The sequence below is a fragment of the Primulina tabacum genome, chromosome 4 (genome assembly GCF_025594145.1).
Source record: "Primulina tabacum isolate GXHZ01 chromosome 4, ASM2559414v2, whole genome shotgun sequence".
Taxonomy (NCBI): domain Eukaryota; kingdom Viridiplantae; phylum Streptophyta; class Magnoliopsida; order Lamiales; family Gesneriaceae; genus Primulina; species Primulina tabacum.
In genome coordinates this window covers 48,120,932-48,142,422 of record NC_134553.1, presented here as the reverse complement: position 1 = coordinate 48,142,422, position 21,491 = coordinate 48,120,932, and the positions used below count along the sequence as shown (strand labels likewise).

The 21,491-nt window shown below is 34.3% G+C and overlaps 2 protein-coding genes, 1 long non-coding RNA gene and 1 pseudogene across 3 annotated transcripts; 1 reads left to right on the top strand and 3 right to left on the bottom strand.

The window, feature by feature from the left end:
- Positions 1–6,867: 6,867 nt before the first annotated feature.
- LOC142542082 (reticulon-like protein B14) lies at positions 6,868–10,404 on the bottom strand (annotated as a pseudogene).
- Positions 9,896–12,167, bottom strand: LOC142543598 (pentatricopeptide repeat-containing protein At2g21090-like). Its single transcript, XM_075650952.1, has one exon. It carries the CDS (start codon positions 12,105–12,107, stop codon positions 10,560–10,562), a length of 1,548 nt encoding a protein of 515 aa, XP_075507067.1. The 5' UTR covers positions 12,108–12,167; the 3' UTR covers positions 9,896–10,559.
- Positions 12,168–13,238: 1,071 nt separating this feature from the next.
- Positions 13,239–16,645, bottom strand: LOC142543595 (uncharacterized). The gene is made up of 3 exons (XM_075650951.1): positions 16,439–16,645; positions 16,111–16,316; positions 13,239–13,711 (listed from the first exon to the last, which is right to left on the bottom strand). Exons 1-3 carry the CDS (start codon positions 16,529–16,531, stop codon positions 13,405–13,407), a joined length of 606 nt encoding a protein of 201 aa, XP_075507066.1. The 5' UTR covers positions 16,532–16,645; the 3' UTR covers positions 13,239–13,404.
- On the top strand, positions 14,588–15,551 carry LOC142543596 (uncharacterized). Its single transcript, XR_012819800.1, has 2 exons — positions 14,588–14,693; positions 14,725–15,551. It is a non-coding gene; the product is annotated as an uncharacterized LOC142543596 (long non-coding RNA).
- Positions 16,646–21,491: the final 4,846 nt, after the last annotated feature.

The window sequence follows — 21,491 nt, the reverse complement described above, 5'->3', positions numbered from 1 at the left end:
AAAAAAAAAGATGAACTTTTTAAAGAATTCAAGAATTGAAATATATAAACATGGAAAATTCTACAGCTTAAATGATCCTTGCACTCGAATCTTGAATTTAGCTTTAGCATACTGATAAAAAAAATTGGACAACCTTTCGAACTGCTGCTGAATTCATAGACAGACAAGAGACAACCTGATGAATTGAAATATTTGAGTAGCCAGAGGAATGTAAATGTCGCCAAATATGTCAATGATACAAATAAAGATTTAAGGCAGATATTTTCCTCTAAACAAGGGAAAATTGTATTGGATATATGCGAATTACAACACTTGTGTAAAATTAAAGATTGATTACACAAACTGCACCTTGCTCGATCCAAACATTAAATAAACCATGAAAATGGATATGCCCGCCGTAGAAAAAGAGTCATCAGCCGCCGCAGCCGCCGCAGGCGGCGGCGCACGCTGGACCGCCGTAAGTATCATTGTTCGACCCCTTGTCTTGGGACCCTCCTCCTGCACATGAAAATAGGACGGCTATGACAAGAAAGAGGCTGAGCAAAGTTCCCCATAGCACCACCACCTCTCCGGCGGCACCTCCGTGCCAGCTGCTAGAATCTCTCAATTGCCGCATCTTAATGATATAAACCACCGAGGAAATATTGTTTGTTCTGTATGTGAGAATACGTGACTGTTTTACATTGGTATCCTACGTATATATAGAGAGAGTTAGGCATGCCGACATGGATAAAGATGTGGATAATAATATTTGGATAATATACATCTGATACTTTGATCATATATATATATATATATATGTATATATAATGCAGTAATATATTTGAGATCGGCTAGTGAAAGTAATTTTTTTCAGAGATATTTTAATAGTTTTTACTCGTCTACAACTACCACATTCTAATAAAAAAATTATTTTATTTTAATCCTTATTTATACTTTTAATTAAATTATTATCTCATCCATAATATAAAAAATTACAACTGAATTAAAAATGGAATGTAACCATTAATATATATATATCGAGAGTCTGACGCGTGTAAGTTAATTGTCTAATTTGTTTCCACATAATAACGTAGACGACGTCAAACCAAAATTTAAAGAACCGGAGATATTTTCACATACTTTTAAGTATTCTTGTTTGGTCGGTTCATTTTCGTTCAGATATACTGCACTACCCTCTCCAACTACCAACAGAAAAAACAGAACATTAGATTTCTACACATTTTATATAATAAAATATTTGTTTCCCTCCCATTATCTCCTCACCTCCTGCTTTGCTATTTTTATAAAATCATCGAGCAGACAATATTATCTAAATATACGATATCGGCACATATCGATTTGTGCACGTTTTGGATTTGCGATAGGAATAGGTCTCTTGTAAGATGGTCTCACGAATCTTTATCTGTGAGACGAGTCAACCTTATCGATATTCACAATAAAAAGTATCTCTTAGCATAAAAAGTAATATTTTTTTCATTAATGACCCAAATAAAATATCAGTCTCACAAAATACGACATGTGAGACCGTCTCACACAATTTTTCAAAATGTTAATCGCCCAATCATTTTTAATTAGTATTTTTGCATTGTGCTCAATGAATAATTTTGGCAAAAAAAAAAAAAAATAAACAGGTACGAGAATCATTAGAACATATTGTAGGAGAATAATTAAATAAAGATTTGATAATCACATAATTATCTTTATTATTTTTTTAAAATAAAAGCATCTGACATAAAATATATATCAATCCCAAAATAAAAATGCATGTGTCGCCATTTCGCCGGGACACAGAAAATCAATCGCCGCGAGCTGCACCGCTGTCGTAGTATTCATCATTGATGTCTCGTGATGCTCCGCCTGCACATGATAATACGACGGCAACAAAAGCAAACAGGCTGAGCAGAGCCGCCCAAATCCAGAGCCGGAACGTGTTACACGGGGTTTGAGGTGATTTTCGAAAAATTTGGAACACGGGTGATAGATATATATTGCGGTAACCGACTAGAAGCCAAGCAAAACTAGTGAATTTCACAAAATTGATATGAGGTTTGAAATTTTGATCGCGTAGATATCATCGATCAAAGTAATATCGGTTTCATCATAAAATTTTGAGAAATACTTTAATATGGTGCCAACACATAGCATATGTCGAGAAATTTCTGAAAATATTGTTATTTTTAATTTTTGACAATCAGTGACGACGATAACATCAATCAAAGTTGTCCAAAATGGTTGAAGAAGAAAATCGAAAAAATAAGAAGACAAGTGAAAAGTTTTTTAAATTGACAAGTGACAACCTATAAACAGAAAAAAAATGATGGCTTTTTTTTTATCTTGTCTTTTTCAATTTAGCAAATGTACCTTCTAACATTTTTTAATTAATAACCATTAATTTTAAAAAAATGGGGCCCTTGTAGGCCGGGCCGTGAGACCACTTCTCTAATATCTCATGACAGATCTGGCTTGCCCACATCCACAACGCCACTCCACCGCGGTAGTCTCCGCCCCCCCGCCATTGGGAACTCCCACTTGACTTGCATCGACGTCGATATTTTTAACGACGTACAGTGAACGAGTGCAAGTGTGATATTTTTTAACTATTCAGGGACAAACTTTGTGTGGTTGTACTTAATTTTTTTAAGTAACAGATTTTAGATCCAAACACTTGATCTCTTGTTCCAAGTGTCGTGATTGTTTGGAGTTTATCAAATTAATATAACTACACAAAAATATGTCTGATACATCTAAAGACACTTCTCCATGCACTTCCCTGATTCTGTGTTCATTTAATTATACATTAAAAAAAGAAAGATTAAAGTGGCATGAATCTACCGAGAAGATATATCAACCAACTATCGATTGAAAAAATGTGAATCTTTCCAGTGTAAATGTTTCAAATACATATTTTGTAATTTTAAAAGTGAAAACTGCAAATTTAGTAATATATGTGCAGGTTTCTGTAATATTGGTTCTCGCTTTATGTGTACAAATTTTATTTTTAGTCTGTTATTTTATTATTATTATTTTTTTTTGCAATTTTGGTATTTGTTCATGAAGTGACGTTGATGTGATGTTGACATGAAGTTAATGTGATATTCACGTGTGCAGTGACTGCACATCGATATTTCTAATGCAAAATGACTATAATTATAAAAAAAAAAATCGAATGATACATGACCAAAATTCAAGCTTTTCAGAAAGACAAAAATAAATTAAAAAAAATTGCAATTTTCAAAACGACTTCTGATTTCATTGATATGCAGTCCGATTCATCCTTTGTTGCAAAAAATCGCATACACTAGGTCCACCCCTTCATGGCATGAAATTAAAAGAAAAAAGAGGTTGGTAAAATGGGGCGGTGGTTATTGGAGAGGGGGGAACACATCATTATGCACATCTGGTGCAATATTATTCTCATAATAAATTTTAATAATTTTCTATATTTTTTTATAATATATATTTATCTGTAACGATGGTATGAACTAATATTATTTTCCACGAATTATTTTAAAAATATATATACATATATGTAATATGTTACATATCCTGATGTCTTAAAACAAATCAAGGCACACCAATATCATCTATGAGCAAAGGTTCTACTTTGCGTTGCTGATCCATAAAGTGATTTGTATTGGGTTCTCATTGCCTTTTGCTACTACTATCCTTGCTATTTACTTTAGTTGATGTATATTCTGATGTGCATGATGCTCTGTCGGGATTACGGTCGAGTCGCGGTTGCATACATGACATTGCATTTCATATCATCAAGCATATTACTTATGCATGGCTAGCTATTCAATCTTGCTTTGGTTATCTCATGTTAGGTATGTAGCTCATCCTTCGAGGGTGAACATCTCATTTCCATTCGTTTTGGAATTTTATAGCAGGTGAATATAGAGGGTGGAGCTTAAAGTTAGAAGCTACATTTACTGTGTAATCCATGTATATTGCAAGGTATTGTTCTTGGAATGGCATTATTTTTTGTTATATTTTGTACTGTGTACTTACTATAGGTGGAGAATATTATCCAAAACATTTTAAAAATCTGTGGTATTTGGACATGTCTATTATAAGGAAAATAACCTCTTTTTTTGTCTAACTTATCCTATTTTAGATTTGGTCCATTAAATTTTCAAATTTTGATTTTTGTTGGCTTTCAGTCATATTTCGCTTGGTGCTAACATGACACCGCATCGAAAAATGCTGACGTGACATTGAAAATTATTTTTATATATATTATGTCACGTTAGTAATTGGACCAGAATAAGTAAAAATTTAAGTTAGTGTAACAAAATCAAATTTTTTGAAAATTTAATGAACCAACACCCAAAATTAGCCAATTTGGTGGCCATATTCCTTGGGAATTGATAATGTCCATTTCATCGTTGGATGAATAACACTAATTTGTGCCGTTGACCATTTCTCATCATGTTTTTCTTTTTTCGGGTCAAAAGACTAAAATTATATCGAATTAATTAAAGAAAATTTAATGTATAGGAAATGTCGATTTTTTTATATTAACCTTTTGAAATATTTGTTTTTTTCTTCACTGAAACGTTGATGCTTACAATAATAAAAGTAATAATTATATATAACGATTAGAAGAAGAAGAGAGCATAGATTTAGAACAATAATTTCAATTTTATGACGCTGAAATAATGATTTTTTAGCTAATAGTGACTAAAAAAATTAATCCAACAACATTATTAATCAAATATTACCTGAGTAGGTTTCTTGTGAGACGGTCTCACGAATCTTTATCTGTGAGACGGGTCAACCCCATCAATATTCACAATAAAAGTAATAATTTTATCATAAAAGTGATATTTTTTCATGGATGACCCACATAAGATATCCGTCTCACAAAATATGACTCGTGAAACCGTCTCACACAAGTTTTTGCCATATTACCTTGTTTGAACAATCTATACACACACATAAATTTTGAACCATCTATATACATGTGAGATCCCGAAAATAAAATAGCATTGATAGTATTTTTGTAAATAAGTCGAAAAATATTCAATTTATTTTGATGGCATTTGGTAAATAAGTTGAAAAATAATGAATTAATTTTTAAGAATAAAATATGACATATCTTGGTCATATGAGATCCAAATGATTTGAGATTTGGATATATCGTAGAAAACTCAAAAATATAGAAATTTCATGTTTTGAGTTTTAGAAAATTTGATCGTTTGATTGGTCCAAAGGGATATGCTGGTGTTAAGATGTTAAATAATATATATTATATTATATTATTTTATTTTATTTTATTAATATCATATAATAAAATATATATAAAATAAAAAAAATGATATAAATTTTGAAAGTTCTCGACAGTGAAGAACAAATGAGAGGAAGAAAAAGAGAAAAGAAGATTTTCGATTTTTTTTTTATCGTGCGACTTATCGGTTTATTCAATCAACAAACCGACTTCAGTTCTGGGATCATTGACACGAGATCTTCGATTTGAGGTATAAATTTTATATTTTTGGTGATGTTTGAAATTCGTCGATTTTTGGAATAAATCCGATAAATTGTTAAATCATACTAGAATTGAAGATTGTTGAATAGTGTATGATTTTAACGAGCAAGAGATGATTATAGTGATGTTATTTTGAATTATTCTCAATTTATTATAATTAGAGAATTTTAATCATTTAATTGAGATTGAAGAATTATTTGTCAGTTATTATTAATTCTGATAAATATATGTGGTAGAATAACCGACAAGAAACCAAGTTTTGAAGTCGGAATTGAATTATGCTATGATTTGAATTTGATATGAATTTTTGAAGTTTCAAAAGATATTTGAAACTTATATTGATGAATTTGAATGATGTTATTGATGTAGATAGCTTATTATACTGATATTTAAAGCTACATCAATTGGAAACGAAGAATTGAGGTATGTTGCGATCGGGTAACATACGACAGGTATCTGTATTATATGATATATGTCGGATTGATTGAAATGAGAATACATGTCTGAAATGAGAATACATGTCTATATGCCTTATTTGTTGATTGATGTGGCATACATGACATTGAGATTGATATATATCGATGTATAAAATAAATGTTTTGTTAACACACATCGTTTGATGCATACATCGATACATAACATGCACGTTGAGCTATGATCCTTGGATATCCTGATATGATTTGATTGGATTCTCGTGTTTGTAAACACAATTGCTATGTTGGTATTATATGACCCGTAAAGCATAGACAATTGTGGCCCCGATGATTGGATATGAGATTTGGGATTTGATGGCGCTTTGTCGACGCTATCATACGAGTATCCCTTATTGAGGCTGGTGTGCCAGCTCGAGCATTGATTTGATAGCGATTCGTTTGATTCTGACATGTGCTCAGTGGATGGGCATTTGACCTGATACCTCCACGACATACATGCATTGCATACCATATATCATTGTTTAGATACTTGTGGTATATATGATGGTTGTTCCACACGGAGCTTTGCTCACCCCCAAGGGGGGCTGTTGTTGTCTTTGTGTGTGGACAATGGCAGGTACTCCAGGATATCAGGAGGCCGGAGAGGGTACTTCTGGAGGGAGTCACAGTTTGGGCTGAGGTTTTATGTTTTGTTCCCAGTATATATATATGTATCTATATACCGGGGCATGTCCCGAGGATTTGAGATGTTTGTATATGATTGGTTTTGATTATGTGTGGGCGGATTTTATGATATGAGATAAAATACTATTTTTAGTATTCAAATTATAGAAGAAATATTTTGGGCTCATTGTAAAGAAAATTTAAACTCGTTTTCCGTTGTAATTAATTAACCCTAATCAGATTGTGTTGTAATCCCACAATACACAGACACTCTCTTCAGAATCTCTTATTTTCTTTGAGAGGTCCTCTTGGAATCTTGTTTAGAACTTTGGCATCAAATTTCTTGTACAATTTCTTCATATCCTTATTTCCCTTACTTGCTCGATAATCCACCTCATGTTGGTATCTTTCGTACAATGCCGGCAGCGTTACCAAGCAAACAAATCCTTTAAATTTTAAAAAAATAATGAAAATAGACGAGGTGAAAATATGGTAAAATTAATTTCCGCGAGCAAATAGCAGTTTAAGCGACATATTTCGGGTTGCGACTGAATCATATTACCAGTATATATAAGATTTAAGGAGCTGAAGTAGTTTCCGATTCCTGACAGTATCCATAGGAATGTGATTGCCTGATAGGACAAACCATCGCATTAGTCAAATATTCATGTTTTTGTTTCACTATATATAAATTGAAAGTTAAAGATTACATTGCTCAATTTTTAACTTTAATTAACGTAAAATCTGAGTCAAACGTAAGATGATACAGATGAAAATGAAAATTAAAAGTTAATAATTTTTCAAACTACGTTAGGTCCAGGGAGTATTCTACTATTAAAAATGTCTTCAAATCTTTCCCCGACGAAACATCGTACAGTTTTAATATCGTCGCGTTGATTTTGGCGTATGACCATCGGAATGCGGATTCTGGTATTGTAATTACTCGTAGCTCCGGAGGATTCCTGGATTTTATAGATGATATTGGGAAAAAAACATGGAAATATAATTCATATTGTAGGTTTTTGATCATGTGAAATTAATCTTATATGATTAAGAAATTATTTGTATATTACTTGTGAACTAGTCGAGCTCCAGAAGACCAGATGAAGACGAGTATCATCAAAATCATGGAGATCTAACATAAAAGTGTTACAAAATTATATTCCAGCACTTCAAATAGAAACCATATAGCTGTGCATCCCATTAGTATTGCTGCTGATAAATTCTTGTTTCTCCACAGTAGTATGTCTCCAACTGCAGAAAATTAATAATAATAATATATAATACAAATTTTTTAGTTTCTATATTCTAATTAACAGATATAATCTAATACTTTCTATCTCTATTTTCTATTTTCATAGGAAAAGCCAAAGAGATTAGGGAAATGATTTATGACAAAAACTTGTGTGAGACGGTCTCACGAATCATATTTTGTGAGACAGATATTTTTTTGGGTCATCCATAAAAAATATTATTTTTTATTCTAAGAGTATTTCTTTTTATTGTGAACATCAATAGGATTGACTCGTCTCACAGATAAAGATTCGTGAGACCATCTTCCAAGAGATCTACTTAATAATAGTTGCAGTTGAGCTCCGAAGTGCTTCCATCCAAACGAAAAAGTTAAGTTGGACATTTGACCAATTACTCGTCCAGATTCTACGGGCATTGTCCCCATGATAGGATGAATGGCCAAGATTTGTCCATGTATATATAGGACCCACTTTTTTTTTTTGAAATTGTATGTGTGACAAGATCTTAACCATTGAAATTGAAGTGAGGGTAGTGCCCACATAGGTAGGATCTCATTAACCCTACGGTTGAACTCGAAAAGTACTTACAGTTTCTTGATGTTTAATATATTAGTAAATGTTTTAGAACTGAGGGATTAATTAAATCGTATTTAAGCACATATTTTCCTACGACACCTTTTGATTTCCTTTAATTTTTTTGGAGAAATAAAAAATTAAAATTAACCATAATGTTTCTTACAGAAAATTAAGATTTAGTTCAGTCTTGAGATTTTGTGTTCGAGTAGGATCACTACATGTGTCAAAAAATGATTATTGTAGGATCGAACAAATACATATTAAATTCATATTTAAGAATGGATTCCCATATTTTTTTTTGATATGATATTTAAGTATTATCTGACCGGCCCTGTCAGTATAATTAACAACGATGTTAGCTCCCTCTATAAATTGAGATGCAAAACCACACAAGCCCTCCGACACACACATAAAAGAGAAATGAATTCAAAATTAGCATATGCCTCTCGATACTTGTTGCAACGTTTCTTGCGGAAGTTGAGCTCGCAAGTGCTGCCGTGACATGAAAATGGCTGCAGCTGAGACCATGCCCAGCCGTTATCACATCATCCAGTAACCCGAGCACGACGTGCTGCGCCAAGTTGAAAAGAACAGAAGCCTTGCCTGCGTCAATACATGAGCAATCCCAATCTTCAGAAGTTCATTAATTCCCCTGGTGCCAAGAAAGTTGCCAGCTTCTGTGACGCCCCTTTTTCCCACTTGCTAATATATATATACACACATATATGATTAAGTATTAGTAAATTTCACAATCAGTACAAAGAATTGCTGTCATAACTTGATGATTTAATATGAGGTTGAAGTAGTGAAATTTGTGTGTGTTTACTTTCCATGCAAAGCATTGACAACATATTCTTTTCGGCATGGCAGAACCAAAATCAAGAAGTAAAAATTCCTTGACTAGGTTAGGCTGCCATTGTATCATGAAGGCTTATATTCTACTTGAGCATATAATATTCCAGGGAGGGCAATCAGGGCCGGAACGAACAAGAGGCGATCGTGCCCCTAAAGTTAGAAAGCTCCGAAATTTTATATTTTTCCAGAAATTCATCTTTCGCCGTCCCAAATATATTAAGATCACTTTCTCCCTCTATTTAATTTAATAAGTTTCCCCTAAGATTAACATGGAAGAAACAAATATAGTAACAATTATACATGGTGTGCCGCCAAAATAGCATCCAATCGATAAGCTCTTGATACAAATCATTAACTCAAACTCAATTTATACTTTCTTATTGTCTTAAAATTTATTAAGATAAATATACACACATTTTAATTATCAAACTACTCCCAGCTCATATTCGGGCATGATGTTCTAAAAATGAGTCAATACTGAGTAGCATTCAATTCAATACGGGATCGAGCTCAAAGTGGAATGATGACAAAAAAAAAAGTTAAGCTCGAGCTTGCTGAAGACATTCCAAGAATATGAAATTGGATTAACCATATCTGATGCCAAGAATCCCGCAATGCCGAAAAAAAGAGAGATGAAAACCATGAAAAACTTAATATTAGGTTTTGTTACAGTCGTACACACCCAATATGACACAAATCTATAATTTCAAATGTGAAACCGAGAACTCGATTGCTGAGCTGAAAGGGTGAAATTTTAATTTGAGTTCATATTATACAAAAACATTCCCAAAATTTTTAGCAGCAATCCAATTACGCAAAATCAGACCTTTTCGAAATCACTAGCCTTCTGTTGATGCTGATTTGCTGCAAAATGTGAAGAGGTCATCCCGAGTCCTTCGTTTTGGTGCTTTTCCCATCCAACATTGTCAGCTTTGGGATAAGCCCAGTGATACAAGGTGGAAGCGATCGTCGACAATAATATTAGAGAAGCACCAGCAGCAAATACACCCTTCCTAAGATTGGTACAGGATAAGTGCTCAACATGAAAGGTTGCACAGTAGTTAGTGCGGTAAGCATTTCTAGCTGATCCAGCCAACAGGCATGCCTCTGCCGCCAGAAAGCTCACCATGTTTGTTTCAATCACCACGTGTTTAGAATGAAAGATTCAACTCTGTCACATCGATTAAGTGCAACGTAGATAAAGAGATCAAAATTATTCAAAAGCAGTGAATCAAAGAGAAGCATAACATAATCGATCCCTTCTATGATAAGATGGGAAAGAGATTAAATCCAACTTCCAGCCTTCTGTTTTCTAGCACGCCATTTTTGCATGATCTTCTTTTCGGAAATGACACCACCATAAATCCCATTTTCCTGGCGTATCTTGGACAGCATTGAATACACAGCAGGATGATCCTGTTCCAGCTCAAAAATTCTGTCCGCTGCAGCCTCACCTAGCTCCGCACAGGAATGTAGGCCACAGGCCCCAAGCAATGCGCCCCAAACTATGACATCGGGCTCAAAGGGCATCCCTTTTATCAACTTCTCAGCCTTTTCTAACTCACCTGCCCTACCATATAAGTCCACCATGCACGCATAATGTTCCATCTCTGCTTCCATGCCATACACTGCTCCCATGGAGTTGAAAAGCTCTTCACCTTCTTTAACCAGTCCTCCATGAACACACGCTGACAGGACATTGACAAATGTAATTTCATCAGGCGTCACTCCACTCTTCAACATCTCCTCAAACTCCACCAACGCCATCTCTGCAAGCCCATGCCTAGCACACCCTCCAATGATTGAATTCCACGACACCAAATTTTTTATTGACATCGACCGAAATACACAAAATGCTGCACGGACATCCCCACATTTCCCGTACATGTCGACAAGGGAGGTAGACAGAACCACATCAAGAGGAATACCAAACTTCAAGATACATGCATGAACTTGATTGCCCAAAACAAGAGAAGAACAACCTGCACAAGCATCGAGCGTACATGAAAACGTAAAATGATTGGGACGAACTCCTGATTTCATCATCAAATAGAAGAAATCCAGAGCGTCTGAAAACTTCTTGGACTGGACACACCCCCTCACCATTGTAGTCCATGAGACCACATCCTTATCTCTCTGGCTCTCAAACATTGCCTTCGCTTCATCAAATTGTTTGTTCTTCATATACCCATTAATCAAAATACTCCAAGAGTAAGCATTTTTAGAGGGCATCGAGTCAAAAGCGCAACGAGCAGCATTTGTCATTCCAAATTCCATATAACCCAAAATTAATACGTTCCATGGTGCCACATCTTTCAGCAAAATCTCATCAAACACTCTAGCAAAACCGTCAAGGTCGCCTAAACCAATGTATCCCCTCATCAAGGCAGACCCAAGGTAAACATTAAGATTAAGTCCGAAACAGATTACAAGACAATGTAACTGAGGGATTAGAATGTCAAATTCAGTTCCCAAGAATGCGCTAAAAAGTACAGCGAGAGTGAGCTCATTGGGGGTATTACGTTGTCTAATCATCTGGAGAAAATAGCGATATGCATTCCATGGATTTCTCGAATCACGAAATCCAGTAAGCATGGTGTTCCATGAGACAATATCTCTTTGGGGCATTTCATCGAACAAATGAGCTGCTTCTGTGACCCGACGGACTTGGATATAGCCACTGATTAATGAGTTCCATGAGACGGTATTTGTCCAGTGAGAATATTGGTCAAACAACTTGCGCGCATCATTTACTTTTCTGTTGCGGACGTGCTCATTGATTTTATGGTTAATGATATAAGTTGACGTGTAAATTGCAGGCCGCGTCCCCATGGGGTTTAGAACAATACGGTACCTATTTTATCCATACGACAATGCTCTAAAGTTTAGTTTAATAAAAGATCGAACAAGTGAAATTTTTTATGCTTACTTGAGGTGGAAAAAATATCGAATTTTCGGTATATCGAAGTTATCATATCGAAAAATATCGAATTTATCGAAATTTCGGTATGGTATGGTACTGATACCGAAATTTTCGGTATAGTAACAGTATGAAATTTTAAATTTTCTGTGTATACCGAAATACCAAAATAATATATATATATTTTTTGTATAAAACGATATATATCGATACCGTACCAAAATTAAAAATTTAACTTCTTTTTGGACTCATCATCTTGGAATAATCCAAATCAAAGTTCAGTGAAGCAACTCCACTCATAGTTGAGAATTTAAATGGTTGAGAAGTCTTATCTCTATATCCTAACCTTACAGCTAGCTAGAGGACTGGATGCTGGGGCCTCGACTTGTTGAAAAGCTGACATGCTTCAGAAATCATAGGACCTCGGACATTGTTGCAAAGATAGTGGATGAAGAAATCACACATGTTGCGGTTGAAGTTTATTGGTGTTTATTGATGTCTTGGATCTCCAGACATATGTTGCGATTGATATTTATTGTCTTTATGGATTTATTTTGTATACATCTTTCTTGGTCTTTTTGACTATTTTGAGAGATTTGTTAAATATTGGTAATCATTGGTCTTGAAATTACAAGAAAATGAATTTTTTTATATATATTTTCGGTATGACGATATTTTGCCGATATCATACCGAATTTTTGGTATGCTGACTTTCGATATACCGAAAAGTCGATAAAATAACAGTATCATTTTTCACATACCGATATTTTCGATACGATATACGAAATTTCGATACGCCATACCGTACTGACCATCTCTAGGCTTACTTGTAGTTAGACAATTGGATCATTTAAAGGTCCAAAACATGAATACACGATGATCGATGACAAAAAAAAATTCGATGACAAAAAAAAAATTCGAGTTAAGCTTGAGCATGCTGAAGACATTCCAAGAAAAATATGAAATTGGATTAACCATATCCGATGCCAAGGATTCCTCCATGCCGAAAAAAATATACGAAAACCATGAAAAAAGAGACTCGCTACAATAACCTTGTCACCAACTTTGCTTTATGCAAGAACTCGTTTGATATCAAGACATAGACACCGGACAACTTAATATTACGTTTTTTTTACAGTCGTACACACCCAACATGACACAAATCTATAATTTCAACTGTGAAACCAAGAACTCAATTGCTTACGCAAATCAGACCTTTTCGAAATCACTAGCCTTCTGTTGATGCTGATTTTCCGCAAAATGTGAAGAGGTCATCCCGAGTCCTTCGTTTTGGTGCTTTTCCCATCCACCAGTGTCAGCTTTGGAATGAGCCCAGTAATACAAGGTGGAAGCGAGCATCAACAATAATATCAGAGAAGCACCAGCAGCAAATACACCCTTCCTAAGAGTGGTACAGGACAAGTGCTCAACATGAAAGGTTGCACGGTATTTAGTGTGGTAAGCATTTCTAGCTGATCCAGCCAACAGGCATGCCTCTGCCGCCAGAAAGCTCACCCTGTTTGTTTCAATCACCACGTGTTTAGAATGAAAGATTCAACTCTGTCACATCGATTAAGTGCAACATAGATAAAGAGATCAAGATTATTCAAAAGCAGTGAATCAAAGAGAAGGATAACATACAAACTTACTTTTGGTTCCAGTATGTGATATCCTACCGCACTTGGGCCAATATTAATGGTTTATAAGGGTGTGTGATGCACTGTTCTATCAATTTGGGTAAATCATCGCAAAACAAGATCGGATATGAAGTGTTTAGTAGAATGTAGTATCTCACTTACACAGACCCCATCATTGGGACCCAGGGCCTGACACAGGCTTTATGTACCAAACATCGAAGTTCTTATATTGAATTTGTTGTGCCTCGTCTATGAGAAATGCACCCACCCAAATTTTAATGTATGACCATTCTCGTCCATAATAGACGAAAGATCTGTGTGAGGTACCCTTTGTGCTCAGTAAATAAGCTTTTACTTTTAATATAGTTCCTCCTTTTGCCCTGGAGAACTGGCTCCTACTTTTATACAGTTGCTTCCTTAAAAATCAATCAAGAGTTAAATTCTCCTGATTCCATATATTTTTTGCATGCGGTCTTAAGGCCCTCCTCTTTCTGTTCTATGATCTGTTGATGAAGCTCGTCGAACCAATGAACTAGAGTATCTGATAGTAATTGTTTATGAAAGCAGGTCAATGTCATTTTATACATGAAGTTGAAGTGTAGAATGAAAGAGATAACTGAAAAAGTTCTCATGCTACTGTCATAACACGGTTTTGTATGTAGTTTAACATTTTCATACTTGCAATGGTAATATAATTTTCGGGTGAAATCCAAATGCTACAAGTCGAATTTTCAAGAAACATACACCATCACAAATGTGTGCAAATCCAAGAACACGGTCTCACAAGTAAAATTGCAGAAGAAGAGCTCAACTGAATAAGAATCTTGGAAAATGCAACTCTTTGTAGCATCATGTTTCTGTGTACTCACAGAATTGGGATCAACGTCAATAGGCTAATTGACAGTGGTCGCACGTACCACTCATTACTCAATTTACAGCAGTTGAAGGAACTCTACGAGATGTGAAAGGGAAAGGCTAAGGTCAAAACTTCAATGGGCGTCAAAATTAGAGTATTCAGTTGAGCTAAGAAAATACATCATCATTAACTGTCAGAGCTGAGTTATTGTGCATTAAGGGTGGAGCTCTGTTGCTGACGACACATTAACGCGTTACCAATGAAAGAAACCACAAATTGTTTGCATGAAAGACCAAAGCTTGAATAAAACTCTCGAGAGGTAAAATTCAATGATAAAAATTGGTGTACGTCATGAAAATGTCATGGCAAATGTTGAAAATACTGGCACCATTTTCAACCAGGATTTGATGTTTTTTCACTTAAAGACCTACTTTTCTACACGCAGACCAACAACTTTTAGTTCACTTCAAGCACCTAAGTACACTGTCTCCCTAGGTTTTTACATAAGAAAATTTTCCTCAAGAACCGTGCGAACCACCCTTAATTCATGTCCACACATAAATGACGCACTACTCAACTTTAAAGTATATAGTATTCCTCTAATCATAAACTTCAAACAACTTATCATTAGGGGTACAAATGAGCCAAACCAAAGACTAAGTCATGTTGTCATATTCGAACCTCAGTGTTAATACACAGAGCAGGCTAGAGCTCAATATGAACTAGAGATCAGGTTTCTCTACCTTGAATATTCACTATGTCCATATTGTACAAGATTCTGAAGGAATTCGAGTTTCTACTGGTTCGGCCTTAAAAGTAACAAGTGTTATACAAGTGAAAGAAGAAGAAAAAACTACAAAATATTGGAAGATAGTGAAACCAGCAAAGTACCTAGGAATTGAAGAAGAAACAAACAGATTTTTTAAGGAATATAAGGCATTAATTGTGAAAGAATATCAAACATTTGGGTTGCTTTCTAGGCATGACTGGACACACATGGCAAAGAAATTACATTTCAGTTCTTAATTAATATGATGGCAACCTATATTACCTTAAAATCAATCTCTGTTTAACCTATCCATCTCGTCAGTTAGGCATACATTTGGTGTTAATTTGTTTTCAACGTTAATAAATTTTGTTTCTTGGTAAAATAAAGACACAAGTGAGCTCCCGAGCTCATTAAAATTTCCAAGAATTTACAAAGTATTAATGAAATAATTAAAGTTTCCGAATAGCTCCCAGATCCAATAAAATCACTTTCACTCGATTTCGAGTTGAGATATGTGCAATATTATCTTACCCATCAATCACCAATAAATATCAAGGTCAGCTAGCTCTAAATTATCAGCAGCTACAAGTATCAGAGGAAATGGAAGCGACCGAACTTAACAAGGAGAAAAACAGTAGTAAGGTCACCATTACCATGAGAGAACGAAGAAGAAAACAGTACAGGTAGTAGACCTCCCACCCATCATCCCTCTCCCAAAGCACAGGCACTTGGTGACGCCGTTAACCAAAGACTGACTGATCAAAAGCAGCCCAAACGCCGTCAATCCGTACACCGTCGACGCATCGGTCCCGTACACACAGTAGCTCTCTTCATCGTACTTATCCGGCAGCACCCGGGCCTGCACAAAATTGAAACACCCAGAAAATAAAAAACGAAGAGAAAAATTCACACTTGCCGCGAAAAGAAATGAATAAAAAAACCCAATAGAGCACGAGACAGCTTGGAAAGGCAGATAATCACCGTGCTGCGGCGTCGTTCGGCACCGACAGCGAACACAAAGGCAATGAGGTGAAGAGAGATGGCGAGTACAAGAATGGGAATCGAAAATCCCATTGCTTAACTGATTTTCTTCACTCGCTCGATGGGATTTTCTTGGAATGATTGAGGTTGTACTGTGTAATCAAGCTTTTTGTTGGCTCCTGTGAATGAAGAAACAGGAAAGTAAAGCGGGTATTATGGCTTTTTATCACTTTGTACTGTTGGATTTATTACTATTTTTTTAGTATATAGTTTTGGATTTTAGTACAACAAAAAAATTCAATACGTTGAAAATTAATATTTAAAACATGTGTGTTGAATATTTGAATGTTGAATATTTGAATGTTGAAAATAAGAGTTGTAAATATTGAAAATTAGTGTTGATGATGTAGGTAATGATGAATTTATTTTTGGATTATTTGTAAAGAAATTCTATAAATAGCCTCACAATTTGTGATGAAATTCACAAGTGAGTAGAGAGAAAAATTTTATAAAGTGTGTAGTTTGATAAATTTTGAGAGTTTGAGATTTTACTTTTTACCATAAATTTTTACTTTTTCATCACGTTATCAGCACAAAGCTCTAAAGGTCCTCCATATTTTTCCAAGCTCCAAAACAGAAGAAAAAGCTAACAAAAGTAATAATATTTATTTTACTGTTTATTTATTGTGTATATATTTAATATATAATATAATGTTATAAATTTTTCAAAAACTTGTTATAAATCCTGGGAGAATGTTAAGACGACATCCCACACTCCCGGTAAGGGATACGACAAGTATAAAAGCCTATAAGGTTTTTAAACAAAATAACTTATGACACATCATTATAATAATGTGATATGATATACATAATTATTTAAACATGACTAATATTAGATACATCATATTATTACCATAAAATTATACAAATATATACATTTATTTTTTTGTACACCAACGGTCATAAACGGTAACAAAACGGCTAGTTTTTGCCCTATAAATATGATCTCACAAACACATTCAATCACTCCAATTTTCTATTCTTCTCTAAACAATTATTCTTCATCAAATTTTCGAAGAAAAAAGAAGATGGCTTTCTCAAGGTTATTTTTAATTATTTTGGTTATCATACTCACGAGTCTTGTATTTATCGGAGAATATCATCCTCGTGTGTTTTCTTTATTTTTACGAATGCTTGTACTTGTTGTTTATCCATTACTTTGTATTGCAATATTCATTAACTAATAAAATGCATCGTAATTTTTTTTTGTACCACCATGTCAAACTTGACAAAACTCGAATTCATTGCTCTTGATATTACGGGGAAAAATTATATGCCATGGACTCTCGATGTAGAAATGCATTTTGACTCATTGGGTCTAAGTGAGACCATAAAAGAAAATAGCATATCGACATCACAAGAAAAGGCAAAAGTCATGATATTTTTGCGTCGACATCTCGACGATGGATTGAAATGTGAATATCTAATTGAAAAAGATCTCATGGCTTTGTGGAAGGGATTAAAAGAAAGATTCGAACATATAAAGGAAGTTATACTTCCGACCGCCCGAGATGAATGAAATACGCTGAGATTCCAAGATTTTAAAAAAGTCAGTGATTACAACTCGGCGATGTATAGAATAATCTCGCAATTGAAATTTTGTGAGCACGAGATTACTGAATTGGAAATGCTTGAAAAAACATTTTTCACTTTTCACGCATCGAATATAACTCTACAACAACAATATAGAGTGCGTGGATTTTTGAGATATTCTGAACTTATCGCCTGTCTCCTTGTGGCGGAAAAGAATAATGAGTTGTTAATGAGAAATCATCAGGCACGACCCACTGGTTCAACGGCATTTCCTGAAGTAAATGTCGTAAACAAAAATGAATTTAAATCTGAAAACCAAAATCAAAGTTATAGACAAGATTTTGGTCGAGGATGAAATCGTGGTCGTGGACGTGGACGTGGACGTGGAAGTGGTCGTGGTCGTGGACGCGACCGTGGTTTTGAAAATAATCGAGATAGTTACTTCCATAACTCATCTCAAAAGAGTGTCCAAAACCATCCACGGAAAAGGCATCATGAAAATATGAGTGTTAATGAGAATCACTCAAAAAGATTTGAAAGTTCTTGTTTCAGATGTGGTACTCCAGGACATTGGTCCCGTATTTGTCGAGCCCCTGAGCACCTTTGTAAATTTTATAAAGAATCAATAAAGGGGAAAGAAAATGAGACCAACTTCACTGAACAGATTGAACCTTTGAGTGATTCAACTCATTTTGATGCCGGAGATTTTCTGATTGATTTCTCAGACAATGATAAATTTGCTGGTAGAATAAATATGTAAAATATTTTATGTACCCGTATGATAATGTTTTATCGTGTGCTATATTTTTTTACATATGTATTGTATTGTATTTTATTTTTATAAATGTATTGTCAGTAATTTTATTTCATTGCATATTTTTTTGAAGTTCAAACATGGAAAATGCTATGAACAAAGCTGAAGTTTGCATACCCGATAGTGGTACAACGCACACTATCCTCAGAGATAAAAGATATTTATTGGAACTAAAACAACAAAAACAATGGTGAATACAATATCAGGTCCTGTAGACTTGATTAAAGGATGTTGTTACAGCTTACTTATATGGATCACTTGATAGTAATATATATATGAAAATTCCTGAAGGATTTAAGATGCCTGAAGCACAAAGTTCAAAACCCAGAGAATTTTATTCTGTGAAATTACAAAGATCATTATATGGGTTAAAGCAATCCGGCCGAATGTGATATAATCGGCTAAGTGATCACTTGATGAAAAAGGGATATGTAAATAATTCAATATGCCCTTGTGTTTTCATTAAGAAAACAACATCCGGATACGTAATTATTGCTGTATAAGTTGATGATTTAAATATCATTGGAACGAATAAGGAAATTCAAGAAGTTGTGTCATACTTGAAGGAAGAATTTGAAATGAAGAATCTTGGAAAAACCAAGTATTGTCTGGGTTTACAAATTGAACAAAAAGAATGTGGAATGTTTGTTCACCAGACAAATTATACAGAAAAGATCCTTAAACGTTTTAATATAGATAAATCAAATCCTTTAAGTACTCCAATGGTTGTTAGATCATTAAACATAGAAAAGTATCCATTCCGTCCATGTGAAGATGATGATGATATTCTTGGTCCAGAAGTACCATATCTAAGTGCTATCGGTGCCCTTATGTATCTTACAAATTGTACAAGGCCTGATATATCTTTTGCCGTAAATTTATTGGCAAGATTTAGCACATATCCAACAAAGAGACACTGGAACGGAATTAAACATATATTCCGTTATCTACGAGGAACGACAGACTTGGGACTTTTGTATTCAAAAGATGCTAATCCAAGTATAATTGGTTATGCCGATGCTGGATACTTATCTGATCCGCACAAGGCACGTTCCCAAACTGGATATGTATTTACTCGTGGAGGCACTGCAATTTCTTGGCGTTCACAGAAACAAACGCTTGTAACAACTTCATCAAATCATGCCGAGATTATTGCACTACATGAAGCAAGTCGTGAATGTGTGTGGTTAAAATCAATGACCCAACATATCCAAATCTCATGCGGATTATCATTTGACGAGAAGCCTGTGATACTATATGAAGATAATGCTGCATGTGTTGCTCAAATGAAAGAAGGATACATAAAAAGCGACAGAACTAAACATATTCATCCTAAGTTCTTCGCATTCACCAAGGAGCTTGAGAAGAATAAATGTATTGATGTTCGTCACATTCAATCAAGTGAAAACTCATCAGATCTCTTCACAAAATCACTTCTTACGACAATATTCAGAAAGCACATATATAATATTGGGATGCGCAATCTACGAAATTTGGGAAGAATTGTTCGTGTCAACATGAGGGGGAGTTTACGTGACTGCACTCTTTTTTCCTTACTATGGTTTTTATCCCAATGAGTTTTTCCTAGTAAGGTTTTTAACGAGGCAGTATAAAAACACGTAATGAAGACAATCATTATGATCATCATCACAAGGGGGAGTGTTGAAAATTAATATTTAAACATGTGTGTAGATTATTTGAATGTTGAATATTTGAATGTTGAAAATAAGAGTTGTAAATATTGAAAATTAGTGTTGATGATGTAGGTAATGATGAATTTATTTTTAGATTATTTGTAAAGAAATTCTATAAATAGCCTCACCATATGTGATGAAATTCACAAGTGAGTAGAGAGAAAAATTTTATAAAGTGTGTAGTTTGGTAAATTTTGAGAGAGTGAGATTTTTACTTTTTACCATAAATTTTTACTTTTTCACAACAGAATCTTCTGTTATGACTAAAAATATAGTATCTGTCGTTTTTTATTTTTTATACGAAATTATCAGTTGATCATTTGATAGACTTCAAATAATGTCAAATAAATCATCTTGTGAAAAAAAACATAGCACCCACATAAGTGTTATGTTTTCAACCAAAACATGTATCTAAATAAAAAAAAAGTGTGATATTATACATTATAATTTATCAACTTGATACGTGAACTATAGCAAATTAATATATGTTTTTTAAGAATATACATTAAATACTTGATGAGCTCCAGACTTGAAGAAAAATTATCAACGATTCCAAGTTACACAAGAACTTTCGAGCCTTTTATAGGTCCACCGAAATTGGATTGATCTATAAAATTCTTTTAATAACATTGTACAACAGAAGAAAAAATAGTATTTCAATTCCATAATAATCCTTGCACTTGTTGATACGAGGTGTTTTGCCGTCATAGAAAAAGAGTAGATCTCTTGTGAGACGATCTCACGAATTTTTATCTGTGAAACAGATCAACCATATCGATATTCACAATAAAAAGTAATATTCTTAACATAAAAAGTAATACTTTTTTCATGAATAATCCAAATAAGAGATCTGTCTCACAAAATACGAACCGTAAGATCATCTCACACAAATTTTTACTCGTAGAAAGATGCTGGTCAGATCTAGATGAGAGCAAGAAAACCTCACTTTCAT